This window comes from Oenanthe melanoleuca, chromosome 18 (genome assembly GCF_029582105.1).
Source record: "Oenanthe melanoleuca isolate GR-GAL-2019-014 chromosome 18, OMel1.0, whole genome shotgun sequence".
NCBI classification, from domain to species: domain Eukaryota; kingdom Metazoa; phylum Chordata; class Aves; order Passeriformes; family Muscicapidae; genus Oenanthe; species Oenanthe melanoleuca.
The window spans coordinates 5,737,452-5,753,490 of NC_079351.1; the positions used below are offsets into that span (position 1 = coordinate 5,737,452).

Sequence of the window (16,039 nt, forward strand, 5' to 3'; positions counted from 1 at the left end):
CCCGGCGCGGCGGGGCTGGCGGGGCTGGCGGGGCCGGGCTGCGGAGGGATGCGGGAGGCCGTGCCGGAGGCGGGCGGCGGCTGCGGGGACATGGCGGAGCGGGAGCGGCAGGAGCGGCTGCGGGAGGCGGCGGCGCTCGGCGATGCGGAGGAGGTGCGGCGGCTCGTGGAGCTGGGGGTCGGCCTCAACTCGCAGAACGAAGTGAACGGATGGTAAGGGCTCCCCCCCACCCCGGTCCGTGGGGCTCTCGGGGAGCGCGGCCCGGGCGGTGCCCGGGAAAGCGAGAGGGGTGAGCCGGGAGGAAGGGAAAGGTCGGCCCGCCCGCCAGTACTCCGTATGGAGCTGTCCCTGTGGCAGAGAGCACAACCGGGGCCGCTCCACCTCCTGCCCTCCTCGCCCCTTCTCCAGGTCACCGCGCACTTACTTTGTAGTGTTGGTTTGGATTTCTTTCCTTTTTCCAGCCTGGGACGGCGTGGTCGGTCAGAACACAAGCCTCGGCTTTACGTGCCCTTGTCTAAGCAGAAATATTTATTATTAACTCAGGTTTGAAATTACTTTCAAGCAGGGAGCTTGTTCCAGCGATGTATACAAACACTCGGGATTTGGCATCTCGTTCAGACCCACCTGAGGACACTAAAGCAAAGGCTGTTCTGTAATAGACACCTGTACGAGTAACACTGTAGACATAAACACACACATAATTTTATTGGAAGGAGGATTTTACAGGGAATGCTCAGGCATTTTTGGAAATTGTTTTCCACAGGTTCAGTTCAGCCTGTATTTACTGTGCTGTTTCGTGCTTGAAATTATTAACTTAGAAGAAAAACAGGGAGGGAAACAACTTTTTATACAGACTGATAGTTATAAGACTAGGGGGAACGGTTTTAAATTAAGAGAGGAGAGACTTAGATTATATGTAAGGAAAAAATTCTTCCCTGTGAGGGAGCTGAGGCCGTGGCACAGGTAGCTCAGAAAAACTGTGGCTGCTCCTTCCCTGGAAATGTTCAAGGTTGGGTTGGACAGGGCTTGGAGCAACCTGGGATAGTGGGAAGTGTCCCTGCCCCTGGCAGGGGGTGGCAAGAGATGAACTTTAAGGTCCCTTACAACTCAAACCATTCTAGGATTCTATGAATTATAATTAAAAATTGGAAAAATAAAATTAGGAAAGAAGCAAGACTTTTAAAGATGGAAGTTCAATCAGCAGTTTTGAGAGGTGTGGAACAGTTAACAGCTTGAGGTTTAAATTGTGATTAAAATTTAAATTGTGATTAAAATAAAAGCTTGTAAAAATTTAAAGTAGCTGATTCATTGGATACTGAATTGTCTTAGTGAGTGAGATAAAAAACAACCTGTCATCAGAATGAGTTTATGTCTAAAACTGGAATTGATGAAATAAATCTTGTAATAAAGTTAATTATCTTAAAAAATAATGATCTGGTAATTTTTAATCATGGCAATAAATGGATCTTCATTGTTGTTTAAGTTTGTACAATTAAAATTTTTGCAGTGAGCTTCTTAGTATGTGTGATGCTTAGAAGTGCAGTGTACTTACATTTTGGTATGTATCAAATCCATCAGTGGATGGTTCCTCTCTGCACAGGCCATGTGGAATGGCCAGGATGATTCCCAAAATGAGGCTGTGCTGTTGAGCCTTACGTATCTTCTCCAAAAACTAAACCAGCAAATTTTCTGTTCAATAAAAAAGCCACCCTATCTGTCTGACTTTGCTCTGACTTACTCTTTCTGTAAAAAAACCAAACAACCAAACCAAACCAAACCAAAACAAACCAAACCAAACCAAACCACACCACCCGAAGTGGATAAAGCTTTTTGGAGCTGGACTTCCAACTGAAAGTTTTTTCCCTTCTAAGTTGATTTATCTCTGCTTTATTTTATGTAATTTATAAAAATAAATAAACAAACTTGGAGAAGAGTTGAGTATATTAATTTTTCTGAAGAATTTCCTTCAGCTGGAGCTAGAGAATAAAAATAAAATATAAAATCTCGAGAAAGGTCAAATACCAACAGAACCTGGGATAGGAAAGAATGGTACAACCCTATAGCAAGTTACAGGCTATAAATTCTTAGTGCATGTATTAAATAAGATCTGAGCACTAAGCAGCTTTTAGGATGTTTCCTTAATATGTTTCTCTAGTCAGTAACTGCAAATAATAATTTGAAAATATAGAAAAGAGATTGGTTCTGTGCATAACTTACAGATTGCAGAAAATTTGTGTCTGCAGATCTAAGCTGAGTAATTACTGATGCAGCAAATGGCAACTGGGCAAAAAGCTGTTCTTAGAAACTATGCTTACAATATTTTAAATGTAATTTACTTGCCTGGAAGTGCAAGTACTCGTGCTGGCAGCATTAATTAAAGAGTACATATGGCATCCCTAGGAGATACTGGTAATAGATCACATATGCACAAACACAAGTATTCTAAATACAGCTGATTCTTTATAATATTAAAATATACACAAACCTTACTTTCATACTTATTTTCCCAGTAGCCTAAAATTGATAAATTGAAAAGATCCTGAACTTTAAAAATACTACTGCAGTAAAGAGCATTGGAGCAAAGACAAAATGACATCAGCAGGTGCCATTGCAGATTCCCAATCCTGGGTGGATTTCCAAGGAAGTTTGCAACTCAAACCTATTTTACATGTGCATAGAGTGTTATTCTCATGGGCAGCAAGAATGAGTGGAAAGGAACCTGCATAACTCAGGGTTTGACACAGCATTCATGTTTTCCACGTGCAGGACCTGCTTGCACTGGGCCTGCAAGCGCAACCACGCAGCGGTCGTGGCTTACCTGCTGCACGCCGGGGCTGACAAGGACATCCTGACCAAGAAAGGGGAGAGGCCAGCCCAGTTAACATCCAAGAGAGAGATCAGGAAGATGCTGGGAGGTAACCCATAGTGACTGTGCCATGTGATCATCAAAGATTGGTAAAAGGCTGTTCAAAGCGTGTGTACTGCAATCTTTGTTTTGCATGTAAAAATACTGTGTATGGATTTTTTCCCTTTCTAGAGTGTTTACATGGTAAGAAAACAAAGTTTAAGTAATGGGGATTATCAATAAATTCCATACCCAGCTAGCCAAATCTTTTTTCTAAACACTAGAAATTTAGAAAAGCTGTATTTTGAGGAATGCTATGTGCCAGGTAAAGGCAGTTTCCAGTATTTAGAAGGTCAGCAGGAGAGAAATCTTTCGAATTTGTAGGAAGCTCTTGTATGAGCAACACCTAATTTTCCTCATGTTCTTTGTTGGTTAAATCAAAAAATAGCAGCCCAGATAAATGGCTCATTAGAGGACATTGGTAGAGCATCTCTGTCATGTTTTCTAACTGCTGGAACAGAGCAGGTTTTCCTGCTGGAAGTGATAAGTAATTTGAAATGTGGCCGATTAACAACCTCTTGTCTCTCCTTTGTACTCCTGTGCCTGGTTTTGTTTTCATCATTGTCTCTCCCAGCTGTCAAATGGGTAATGCTGCAGCTTTCCAGTACTGCATGTTCCCTTCCCTTTATCCTCTGCCTTAATATCAAACAACATACAACCCTTTGTTTTTTCATTGCCTGATACATTACGAAGATGACAGTATTATTCCACCAGAGACCACACTACAATGTTCTGCTACAGATTAAAACAACCCAAAACAGAAGTACTGTAATGTTTAGAAGGAATTAGCACCTCTAGAATTATTAGAATCAGATTCAGCTTGTATGTTTGTGTGGCTACACCTGAGCATTCTGTTTATTGTAGGAAAAAAAGACATGGTACTTCCTGATACATCTTCTATCCCATGATGCTTTTAACGCTGCATTCCCGAAAAAGAAACCCAAAATCAGTCCTGGACAATGTTGTTTGGTTTGTTTTACAGTGGAAGATGAACTCCCAGACTTAAAGCAAGATTCAGATCTGCCAATCATCCCCAACTACCTGGCTAACCCACCTTTCCCATATGTTTACAACACCTCGAGTACCAGCATTCCAGATCCTACTTTGAATGGGGACCTCTCACACTTGGAAGCACAAGACACCAACTCTGCATCTGTAGCTGACCTGGACACCTACAGACCAGCACGAGCACCACTGCTGCAGCCTGGGAATGCTGCTGCTGAGGCATCTCCCAACGGGGACATCCCACCCCTGCCTCCAGGCTCTGCTGGGCCAGCACACCCAAATCCTGCCCTCCAGAGAGCTCCTGTTTACCAGGGGTTGGTGTCTTGGGGCAGAAGCCCCTCTTCACCAGCAGGATCCAGCCAGTCCCTACCCCAGCAAGGGAACAGCTCCTGCATGGGACCTGTGCCAGCCTTTCAGCCTGTTTTCTTCACAGGAGCCTTTCCACTCAACATGCAAGGTAACACCAAAAATCTCATCTGGCTTTGTGTTGATCTTCTGTTACCTTGGCCAGTGCAGACTAATCATGTTTTCAGAGACTTTCAGATTGCCATGCTTAGGCATTCAGGAAACATTTGAAGGAATGAAGTAGGCAGATATCCTGTTTCTGCTGGAACTGTTATTAAAATATTGATGTAAACATTTGCTGTCTCAGTTACTATAAAAGCATACAGACACCAGGGTAATCTAATTCTCTAAACAGCATAGTCCAAGCTGCAAATACAGATCATGAGCAAGCAGCCAGTGAGCTCAAGGAACCTCACATGGCTCAGTCTGCACTGAGCTGTTCTAGGATCTGCCTGTGCTGCAGGGAAACTTCGCCTTCCCAGAGGGGAAACCTGGAATTCCAGTTACCATTCAGAATTTTGTTCTTCAGGTAAAAGGCATTCTGATACCATGGGGTAGCAATAAGAAGTGAACTGAGAGCAAGAAATACCAATAAAAGCAATCCTGATTGCTCAGGAAATTGATAACCAGTATAAGCTGCTAACAAATACAATAAAAAGTATTCATGCAATTAGTCAGACATGCACACATATATTGCATTAGATTTGCTATGATTTTTTCATATATTTTGATGAAAATCAATCTAATTAAAACTGTGGTCATAAAATTCCAGGTTTTGCTTTCCTAGGAGTTGTGTATTCTTGCCAGTAACACAAATGAGGTTAATAGAACTTAGAAATACTTGGAAGTACATTGTTTCCAATTCCTTTATATCTCTGCCTATTCATGTGACTTTTTATTTCTAATAGAACTGGTGCTTAAAGTGAGAATACAAACCCCTAATCTTAGAGAAAATGACTTCATTGAAATTGAACTGGACAGACAAGAACTGACCTACAAGGAGCTGCTCCGAGTGAGCTGCCGTGAGCTGGGTGTGAACCCTGAGCACGTCCAGAAGATCAGAAAATTACCAAACACAATGTTAAGAAAGGTAAGAGCTCTACCTTTTGAAGTGAAGCAACTTATAGAAGAGATTTTTAGGTTACTGTTCTAAAGGAATAATTTGTTGGTCACCTGCATAGGCCCATGTTGGGGGAAAAAAAACAACCCAACAAACCAAAAATGAAAAATCTCTGCTCAACTTGCAACACTGAGCACTTGTTTGGGATTTCTTTAGTAAAAAGATTCTCAAATTTCTTATCACTTCCTTTCATAACCATTTGGTTATTATTAACTATTAATACCTAATTTTATGACTCCATTGTAAAATCAGTACAACACACCACCACTGTGAGCTGCCAACAGCATTTAAAAGGCCTGCAGAGCTCAACCAAGCTCTGTGAGTTCAGCAAGGCCTGGCTGCAGTCCTTGCACAGAGGTGTTTTTCAGGGTTACTCTGAGTGCAGGACTCTGAACATAACTGTCCTTCCTTCAGTGACATTTACCCTGCAGCCAGCAGAGAAGGGACCTGCTGACCTGTTTTACCAACTCCCCACTGACCTTTCTTTCACTCTCAAATCCTTGTAGAGCATTGTTGGCATCACTTGTGGGGCAAATCTCATTAGGAACAGATTAACAGACTTCACTCTGCTGCATCTTCATTGACTACAGGATGTATTACTCTGTGTTAGTCAAGAAGTGGAGGGAAAAAAAAAGATAATAAGCAATTCTGTCACTTTCCAACTTTGGTTATTGTTAAAAGAACTTTTTATTTTCATCTCTAACCACTTCAGGCTCTCTGATAGGACTTGAGGACCTCTGCTGTTCCTGCAGTGACACAAACCTGACTCTGTACTGCTGTTGGCAGCAGAACACTGCTGCAGGGGCTCAGAGCTGGCCTTGCTGGGTAGCTCTGAAGGAAGCCAGCCACAGGCAGAACCTCCTTACATAGTTGCAAGCATCAATTTATCAGCTTACAAGAACTAGCAAGGGGGAAAAAAAAAGAGGATGTGGGTGGCATGCAGTAGATCTTGACAAGTATAATCCCACTAATCACTTGCACTGACCATCAGTGTTGCATTCCTTCTAAAAATAGACTTAAGGGAATAGCTGAATAAGACCCCAGGGTAAATACAGGATGCAACAGGATATCTGCTTTCCAGTTCACCATAAAGAACTGTCATAGTTATGAATAAATACATACCTTGTGTTAGTATGAGTTTATTATTTTAACTTACCTCTGCAAATTAACAGACACTATCACCTAACTCCTTATTGTATTTGTTTGAAGGACAAGGATGTTGCAAGGCTACAAGATTTCCAAGAGCTGGAGCTTGTTCTAACAGTAAACGACAAAAACTTACTTTTCAGAGTCCCAACACTTTCTGAACAGAGTGGGTATAACAAGAAGGCATCAGAACTTACATACTAATTAAGGAGTAAAACAAAAGATTTTTATCTTTCATTTTACAATTATGTTTGAAAAACAGTATCTATAAGGGCTAATGATGTGAAAAAATCTATTTTGTTAACCGTGAAATAAACTGAAGTGGTTATACACATATACAGCTTCCAGTTAATCTAAGAACAGTGAGTCTGGTATAAAAGTAGCTCAATGCACAGGAAAGGAGGTATTGTAGAACTATCTGTTAATGCAACACTTCCTTACAAAAAGCTAATGAAATACTGCAGAGTTAGCAGCTCTCAGGGAAAGGCTTACCTTAAGCTGTTCTAATAATTTGTTTGCTATAAAATAGCACAGGTACTCAAGCTAAAGAACCTGCCATGAAGCCCATTTAATATTTGTACTGAGTCCATTACCATCAATGTTCTCTTTTTAGATCATGTTTATTAAGTACTATCTTATGTAGAGGGAAAAAAAAACCAGAAGGGTTTACGTCTGTGGAAGCACAAAACTGTGTCAAGTTTAAATTCTGTCAAGTGACTTATTACCTGTGATTTCTTAATCCCTGTTTACACTTTTCCCTTTTTCTCAGGTTGAAAATAAAAACGACAGTAATGATCCAAATAATAAATATGCTCTCAACCAAAATCCCTTTTAGTGTTGTCTGTCAATATATACATGAGCATTTGACATATAATGGTATGTGCAATTTAATATACTATTTTTGTTACTGTGTTGACATTTCTTCAATGCTGCTTTAATTTCCCCTTTTAAAAGCACAAAAAGTGATTTTATTTTCCTTTGACCTCTACATTCCTGAGAAAAATTGCATCTTGAACCTATAAAGTTACCTGTGTAAAAAGAAACTAGTGAAGTACCCAGGGTTTTCAGGGCTGATAGCCAATCTTGATGCTCCTATGCAATGTATTTTCTTTTTTTCACTGTGACTTGTGTTTACCCATGTAGTTAACTGAAAAGAAAATCACAGTTACCTAAAATTCAGAATTTGACTACTTTGCTGTGAAATTCTTGAATAAAGAAAATGATAAGTATTTCAGAGCTGGATTTTATCTGATTTTTTAAGGATTTTAGTATTCAGTCACTCGAATTTGAGGAAGAGTTCTACTCTGGTAGGCTATGTGAAAAGCAGGTGCTGTGGATTAGATGAATAAACTAAAGTATGAGATGTAACAGGCAAACAATGTACCAAACTGAATTTTCCTGTTTCTTTGTCTACCACCTCCTTCTCCCCAGTTTCTTTGGAAACTTTAGCTGCCAAAGGAATTTATCTTTAGCTTTGTCTCAGAGTTCAGAGTCTGAGCAGTCATGGGCTGAGTTCCTGTGCCTGGAGCTGGGGACCAGGCACAGCCTCCCCCTGTCCTGGGGGCTGTGGCAGGTAAGGGACAGCAGCTGCCTGTGTCCCTGCCAACCCAGTGGGAACTGTCCCCAAAGCACCCTGTGCTCGCTTCTCTCAGCTCCTGGAAGCTCTTGGAGCACAGGGACTGAGCACACCAGAGGGAGCTCCCAGCCTGCAGTCAGGCTCAGCTGCCAGCACAGATCCTGCCAACACCTGAATTCTCGTTGTGCCCAGTCACCACACTGAAGCTCAGCCTCCCCAGGTGAATACACAAGGTTTTGTCACACTGAAAAAGCTTCTTCTGCAAAGTGCCAGAGGTCAAACATAGTCCCAGTCATTGGCAATATCTGTTTTTATACCAGATTGCTGGTGGAATATTAAGTTCTCTGTAATGGAATAATAAAATTTCATTCTTCACATCAGACTTGCTGCTGCCTTCTCACAGGATGGTTCAGGCATTGGCTGAATCCAGGAGGATTCAGGGTTAAAGCTCAGCTGTTGGGGCAGCAGCCTTGCACAGATGCTGATCCCTATCTATGCATTCCCAGGAATATTTTTATACCTTGTGCAGTTTATACCAGGAAGATACTGTTAACACTCCCCAACCCCATCAGTGTATAACCACCTCATTCTGTGTGTGATAAATAATTAAGTACTTTGTGCTCTGCTACATGAAATGTTAATGTCTAATAAATGCTTGGCTGCATATTCAGGTTTCTATTTAAGAAGTATAATTTGTAAGAATTAATAAATTATTTTTGTCTTCTCAAAGTTTTTCTGTGTTTTCCTTCTGGTAAAACATAGGAACTTTTTTTTGCTGGGTGGTTTTCTAGAGTGCTTGGTGTAAGACACAAACAACTAAAACAGAAGAGATTCTAGCAGCAAATGGTGTTTGAACATGGGCCTCCTTTTATCTGAGGAGGCCTGGTTATCAATAATGAAATAGAAAACGATTTCTGCAAAACAAATCACCCGTTATTTTGGATGGTTAAGTATTGAACAAGATAAACTAAACACACACCTGTCTCAGCATGCATGTTCAGCTTAAGTGGAGACTTACTCTTAAGTGACTTCCTACCCAAAGACATACAGCAAAATTCTGGTTCTTCTGATCCAATCATGTCCCTGTGGGCTTGTGTGGGCTCTGCTGAACTGGAAGAAACCTGTGTAGTTAATGTTCTATATGAAGCCATTTGTAGGTTCAGCTTTAAATACATGTTGATTCTTAGGCTGAAGAGGAATTTTATAATGCCAAAATTGCCTTGGACAGGGATCCCAAAGGTCCCAGCACTCTCCTGTCCTGGGGAAATATTGAAAGGAACAGTTTGGAACCACTCAAGAGATTACACAGCATTTCACTGTTGCTCAGCTGGGTCACAGCTTAACTGGGCCTGTCTTTTCACTTCAAATCCTATGAATCCTTATGCAGAAAACACACAAATCAGGTGGATTTTGTACCATTAATATAATTTACTAATAACAAACCTGAATGCAGTACATGATTGTGTTGTAGTACATACATTTTTGTGGCAGAATATTTGTCATTCTTTGGGAAAAAAGCATATAATAAAATACTTTATGAATATAGAAAATATTTAAAAATATAAAATTCACTTCCTGGTCGTTGTAGTTGTAAAATACTTCGTTCACATATCACAAGTTGAGTGTACTAAAAAAAAATTTTGTAAATTACAGTACATTCACAAGTCACTTTTGTGGCAAGTCAGTAATATTAAAAAACACCAAACCAAAAGCCTAGGGGTCTTCTCTTCATGCCAGTCCAGCATCTTTGGCCATACTGTAGAAAATACCCTTTGCTGCTATAAGGTTTGCTGGTGTGTCAAATTCAGCTATAGTTCCGTTGTCTAGAACAAGAACCCTGTACAAAACAAAAGATGGTGTGGGGGGAGAGATGTGTCAGGAAATTCCTCACAAGGAATGTGATACCTGTTTGTCATAAAACAAACTTCTCTAATCTTTGCTTTGCTTTTGTTTTCCTCAGTTATTTTCACATGTTAAGACACAACAGATGATAAATGTTCTCCCTGAGCTGCTGCTTGACTAAAAAAGTTACAGGGAGGGACAAGAAGGCAACAAAAAAGCATCTGGAATGGAAACCATAGTTCCAGAAAGCCAAGGAGATAAAAGCTCATGAAGAATACTAATATATTTTCAAGCAATTAAAATGACATGCTGCTAGTGAAGAAGTTACAGCAGCTGCTGTTTAACAAGGCTCAGGAGCTCTCAGACAGTGCCAGGAGTGCCCCTGGGCAGTGTCCCCTGCACAGCTCTGGTTTCTGAATACAGAACCTGTTTCCTATGCCAACAGAGGCAGAGTCAGGGCTGGAACTTGTGGGATTGTACAGCACATCACTGCTCACTCCCTGCCCCACAAGAGACAGACCAGACCCCTCTGAGAGCAGGAGCCCTGGCCAGCTGTACCTGGTGTAATCCATGATGGTGTTCAGTCTGTGTGCAATGGTCAGCACCGTGCAGTCCACGAACTGTGTCCGAATGGTCATCTGGATGAGGTCATCAGTCTCCAGGTCGATGGCAGCCGTGGCTTCATCCAGGATCAGGATCCTGCTCTTGCGCAGCAGAGCCCTGGCCAGGCACACCAGCTGCCTCTGGCCAACGCTGCAAGCACACAGAGCCCTCAGTGCCCCCCTGCCACAGCCTGTGCCCAGCTGGTCACTCACTGTTACCCAAAAAACCCCAAAATATTCTGTGAGCTGCTGTTCTGCCCCATAGCTCACACATGCAGCATGGCAACTAACAGTGAGAGGATCACTCACTGCCTGGCCACCGAATGTGCCTTTTGTCACTGTGACAAAAGCCAGGCCAGCTAATGACAACACTTCTGCCCAATCTTTCAGAAACACTGACAGTTCTGATAACACTGGGCATATGCAAACTAAGGGGGAAAAAATATAAAGGAAAATAAAATGTTATAAGGCTGCAAGTCCTCTCTACCATAAAAAAGTAAAATATATACATATATATGAGCAACCCAGACTTCCTCCCCTGCCACAAACAGCTCAGTCTCTGCGTGTCTGCAGGATGAGGAAGGAGCTGATCATTCATCACAGGCAATCTGATGATAGCACAGCCTCAGAAGCCAATGAAGAATATCACAACATGGCATTTTATCATCCCCACTCATGTCTTCATGGGTCTTCCAAGTGGTAATGGAAAATAAACACTGCTAAAGTGTCAGGCAGAGAACTCTTACTCAGCACAGCAGTAATGTTATCATGGCATTTCCCTTCCTACCAATATGTGTTTAAGGGACTGCCTGTCCCTAATATCCTGTCATCCTGAAACTTCCTTCTGACAAGATGGGATTTGGGTTTGGGAGAAGAATCAGGTTTGTGGCAGAGGCAGAACAGGAGGCAAATGTTTGAACATTGGTGGCTTTCTTGGAATAGTAATAGATGGCCAAATCATTTTGGGTATGACAGACCAGTGTCAGCCTGTGCTCAGTGTCACAGTGCCACTGTCACAGCTGAAGGGCAGCTCAGTGAATGTTCCAGTCCAATTCCTTACCTAAGATTCTCTCCACCCTCTGAGCACTCATAGTCCAGCATGGATGGCTGACTGCTGACAAACCTCTTCAAATGAGACAGTTCAAGTGCTTTCCATATTTCTTCATCTGAATACTTATTAAATGGATCCAGGTTCATCCTCAGTGTTCCAGAAAAGAGAACAGGATCCTGGATATAAAACCAATTTTCATCAGACAAGTGCTTTAGCTGTTTTAATACAGATACTACTGGCTGGGCTGCTGCTTCAAGGTGTCTATTGCATTGCAGGTAGGCAACATCCCAATCCCATCCTCTCTGAAAATACATTACATTATATAGCTCAAACTCAACTTCCAGCTCTAAAGATGGTTTATCCTAAATCTTTTATAAGGTGGTAGGATGGGACCAGTTAAAATATAAATAGTTTGTTTTTCTGAAACAATTTTCTGAGTGTAACAAAACATTTTTTTTTTTGATAAACAATTACTTATGGTTTGTTAAGCTGCTGTTAAATGTTCCTTCATCATGACACACAGAGGCAGTACCTGAGGAATAATTGTCAGCCTGGACCGAAGGTCATGGAGACCAATTTCTGAAATTTTCACGCCATCAATTTTAATTTCCCCTTTCACAGCTTCCAGGATCCTGAAGAGGCAGAGCGTCATGGAGGACTTCCCTGCTCCAGTTCTGCCAACAATTCCAATCTACAACAAATTGCAGGTTTAACAACAAAGCACATAGCTAAGAAGAAAACAACACCCAACAAAAAACTCCCAGACAACCCTCCAAGACTCCTCTAAGAGGTTTGAATGAAGATTTGAATCTAAGAGAGGATGTCCCATTCTTCCCTTGAAACCCTGGGCACACTGTAATGTACTTATTTCCACTCTTGTAATTGAAATCATATTCTCTATAAATATAATATGTCATAAATATAATTAATAACACAGGTCTAGACCATCCTACATAACTCTGGGTGATTTGGAACACCCATGGTAGGTCCAGTCACTCAAGGACAAGAAACAAAGGCTCTCTAAGGGCAATTCCTGCTTCATGGTAAGCATGTGTATCTCCATGCCAGAAGGATGCTGTCATCCTGTCTGCTTAGAATAAGGGCAAATCTATTTTTTAGCAACAGCCTGTTCAGAAAAGGACTTTCCCATGCTAATTACACTGTCTCCAGCAGGCAAACCTCAGAACTTTCCATCGAAGTATGTGGAAATTAATCTTCCAGAATAAAGACCATTTCCTGATTAAGGAAACAAAGGATGTCATTCCCTTCTATGCCAAAAATTTCGCAGGGGAAGCCAAAGAGCAGAAAAAGCTGGAATTCCTTCTGCCATCTACACTGCTTCAGAAAAGCATTCTTATCACTGAATTTTTGTCACTTGTGCTGGTGCCTCCTACGTGGTGTGCAGGAGCCTGAAGGTGCAGAAAATGCCATGCAATTCACTCTACTGCTTTCCAGCCAGGGGGATGCTGGCACATGGGCAGCACAGGTCACTGCTGGCTCCTGCCCTGCCATCACTGCTCCTCTGCACCCTCTCCTCTACTCCACAGCTGTCACTGGAGGCACAGAGCAAAGCTCTAGCAGACCTTGAGCTGGTAACTCACCTTTTCCCCACCGTGCACTTGGAGGTTTAGACCCTTCAGCACCAGATCCAGGCCCTTCCTGTACCTCACTGAATAATTCACAAACTCCAGCTCTCCCTTGGATGGCCAGTTTTCAGGGGGGCTCTTGCCCTCAATGATCCAGGGAGCCTGAGGAAAACAGAAGTCAGAAATGCTTCACATAGGTTTGAGAAAAAATAATTCAAACTCAGATAAAAGCATTTTCTCTGATAAAAAAAAAATTCCCATGATCAAATAAATTTATAATAATGGGGGAAGGAAATGGGGTCCTAAGTATCTGCCCATTTGACTTTGTTGTGAAGTTAACAGGAAAAAACTCTGAGCACAGAGGGATGAATCCTCAATGGATATAAATATTTTCCCATCAACTTTAACAGAACACTGCCAGTTTTCTGCCAGCTCAAGCTCTGGTTTCTAACATATCACACATCTTGTCTAGCTACCTTTTTCCTTCCAGGTTAAATATTTGATCTCCAGAACCCTTTGCTGCAGCTCTCCTCCATTTCCTAATTCTTAGTATGCACACAGGACTAACAAACCAGAGTGTCCAGGCAGCAGCTTTCCTGGCACAGCTCCATCTGCCACCTTCAAAAGTCTTTGGCAGCAGAGGTGGGCGACTGGATGATTTCCTGGATTAGCAGTACAGTGTTCCTAGAGATGTTCTCTCATGGGAGGTGAGGACTGATTGAGCTGATTAAATAGAAGCACTACTGAAAACATGTGTAAGGCCTGATAATTGCACTGCAGCTTTGCTCATGAGCAGGACCATGGCACGAGCCAGGCAGGTGAGACTGTGCATCAAACACTTCAAACACAAAGGGACCAATATTCTGATGTGAAACTCATCTCCCGTGCTGTAGCCACTCACAGCAGCAGAAAATGAGATGCTAAGCACAGGCTGCATGACAGCAATAATAATTTGGAGCTGTGATAGCATAAATTACAGTTCAGAGCATGACATTTGTTCAGGTTAAACGATAACTCTCAGAGCAGGAACCATCTCTCAAGAGCCTCAAGAAAGATCATGTAAATGTGTGCATTAAAATTTTCAGCTTGCTGCTGAGCATGCTGGACTCGTGGTAGCTGACCTCTGTTTCAGTTTCTGAATACTCTTTTATTCTTTCCACAGCCACAATGTTGGTTTCAAGTTCAGAAGTCATTCGGACCATCCAATTTAGGGACAAGGTCACCTTGGGGAAGAAAGGGAACAAAATATCAACCACAGAAGAACAACACGTCTAATAAAAACCACACAACCAAACCAAACCAAAACAAAGCAAAACAGAACTTCAAAACAAACAACCCTCCCCAGACAAAACCAAAACAACAACCTCCCCAAAACAAACAGAAACCCAACAAGAAAAAACCCCAAAAAACCCCCAACAACAGCAGACACTGCTATTAAGACATGGATTCACATTCATGTTACAAATGAGATAATTACCTTTGCAGTTACTGGGACAAGAAATACACAGATTATCAAGTGCTTATGTGAAGAAGCACATGATGATGCTTCTTGCTGATTTAACACTTGGCCCCCTCAAAAAAAGTTGGATGGAAGTCATTCCCCAAATCATGTGTTTCACTGGAAAACTGCTAACAGCAACTTTGCACACTCATGGTATCTAAAATGCTTATGGCAAGAGTGAGGCCATTAAATCTCCTAAATTCTCCTCAGTATGGGTCAGTAGAGTTTGCTTTGTCTCATTATAAATTCTACTGATCTGCCTGTAATTACCTGGACACACCAATGTGCTGCTCAGCAGGATTGATGCACAACACATTAAACCATGCTGCTCAAATGGTCTGTTCCTGATGTTCTGACCCTTCCTGGGTCTCCCATGTACCACCCCTGAGGGTACTGGAGTGCAGTACAGCCTTGATGCTCCCCAAGTGCCCTGAGACCCTCCTCCACGTGAGCTTGCTGATGATTTCAGCACTCAGTGAACCTCTGTTTTCCAAACATCCCACTACTACTCATTTTAATTATTTCCTTATTAACTCCAGCTTTAGCAAACACTCAGATTACTGCTAATATATCCACATAATCTACAAAAATGTAAATCCCAAAAAAAAAAAAGCTGTAACACGTACCTGCAATGCATAGGACACTGACAGTCCCACCAGGCCAGCATTCAGGCTGTTCCTACCAATCACAGCAAAAAGGGCAGCAAAAAGGACAATGCAGTTCCCCACAAACTCAACTCGGATGCCCAGCCACCTGGAAGAATGCAGGTGTGTCAGCAGAGTGGGAAAAGGTTGCCTGGGAGCAATTTTGCAAACAGGGTTATCAAAGTGGAAACAAGAAATGGTGTTTTACCTGTTTGACACTATGCCAGGATAATAACTCTTCTGATTTTCATCCACCTTCAGATCACTGATGCCCACGAAGGCCTTCACTCTCCTGTAGGCTCTGATGACACTGGCCCCTGACACAGTCTCTGAGAAGTGGGAGTAGATGGGGGATCTGCTCACAGACTCCAGGCGCTTCAGCTGGCGCGAGGTCGCGACATAGAACCGCTGACGTTTTTCACAGGAAATGGAAAAGTTCATTAAATACTTCCACTTTTTTAATTAACAGCCAAGAATTTCTTAGGTCAAGGATTTAAAGGAGATGGCTACTAATGCACTTCAACCCTCTGAAATATTGTCTATAATTAAGAAGAACATCAAGAAAGTTACCTTTACATCATCCACAAAAGAGGAATGGGTAACTACAATTTCTATGGACTGAAAGTTGAATTTATCTATGCCCCTTTAAATTCAGTTAATATAATCTAGCAGAATGAGTCTATTTGTAGAAGCCTCATTTTCCAAGAAAACAAATT

General features: G+C 41.9%; 2 protein-coding genes across 2 annotated transcripts in view; one reads left to right on the plus strand and one right to left on the minus strand.

Moving 5' to 3' along the window:
* Positions 1–31: 31 nt before the first annotated feature.
* Positions 32–7,753, plus strand: ANKRD40 (ankyrin repeat domain 40). The gene is made up of 5 exons (XM_056506301.1): positions 32–212; positions 2,767–2,915; positions 3,888–4,367; positions 5,164–5,345; positions 6,585–7,753. The coding sequence occupies exons 1-5, from the start codon at positions 49–51 to the stop codon at positions 6,723–6,725; spliced, it is 1,116 nt and encodes a 371-aa protein (XP_056362276.1). The 5' UTR covers positions 32–48; the 3' UTR covers positions 6,726–7,753.
* Positions 7,754–9,511: 1,758 nt separating this feature from the next.
* Positions 9,512–16,039, minus strand: part of ABCC3 (ATP binding cassette subfamily C member 3) — a 47,220-nt gene continuing 40,692 nt past the window's right edge. The window contains exons 24-31 of the mRNA XM_056505573.1: positions 15,532–15,731; positions 15,306–15,432; positions 14,300–14,401; positions 13,194–13,340; positions 12,125–12,283; positions 11,602–11,768; positions 10,498–10,692; positions 9,512–9,934 (exon numbers count right to left, since the gene is read on the minus strand). Of these exons, the coding sequence (XP_056361548.1) occupies positions 9,826–9,934; positions 10,498–10,692; positions 11,602–11,768; positions 12,125–12,283; positions 13,194–13,340; positions 14,300–14,401; positions 15,306–15,432; positions 15,532–15,731 (1,206 nt within the window). The 3' untranslated portion in view covers positions 9,512–9,825. The remainder of the gene's footprint in view (positions 9,935–10,497; positions 10,693–11,601; positions 11,769–12,124; positions 12,284–13,193; positions 13,341–14,299; positions 14,402–15,305; positions 15,433–15,531; positions 15,732–16,039) is intronic.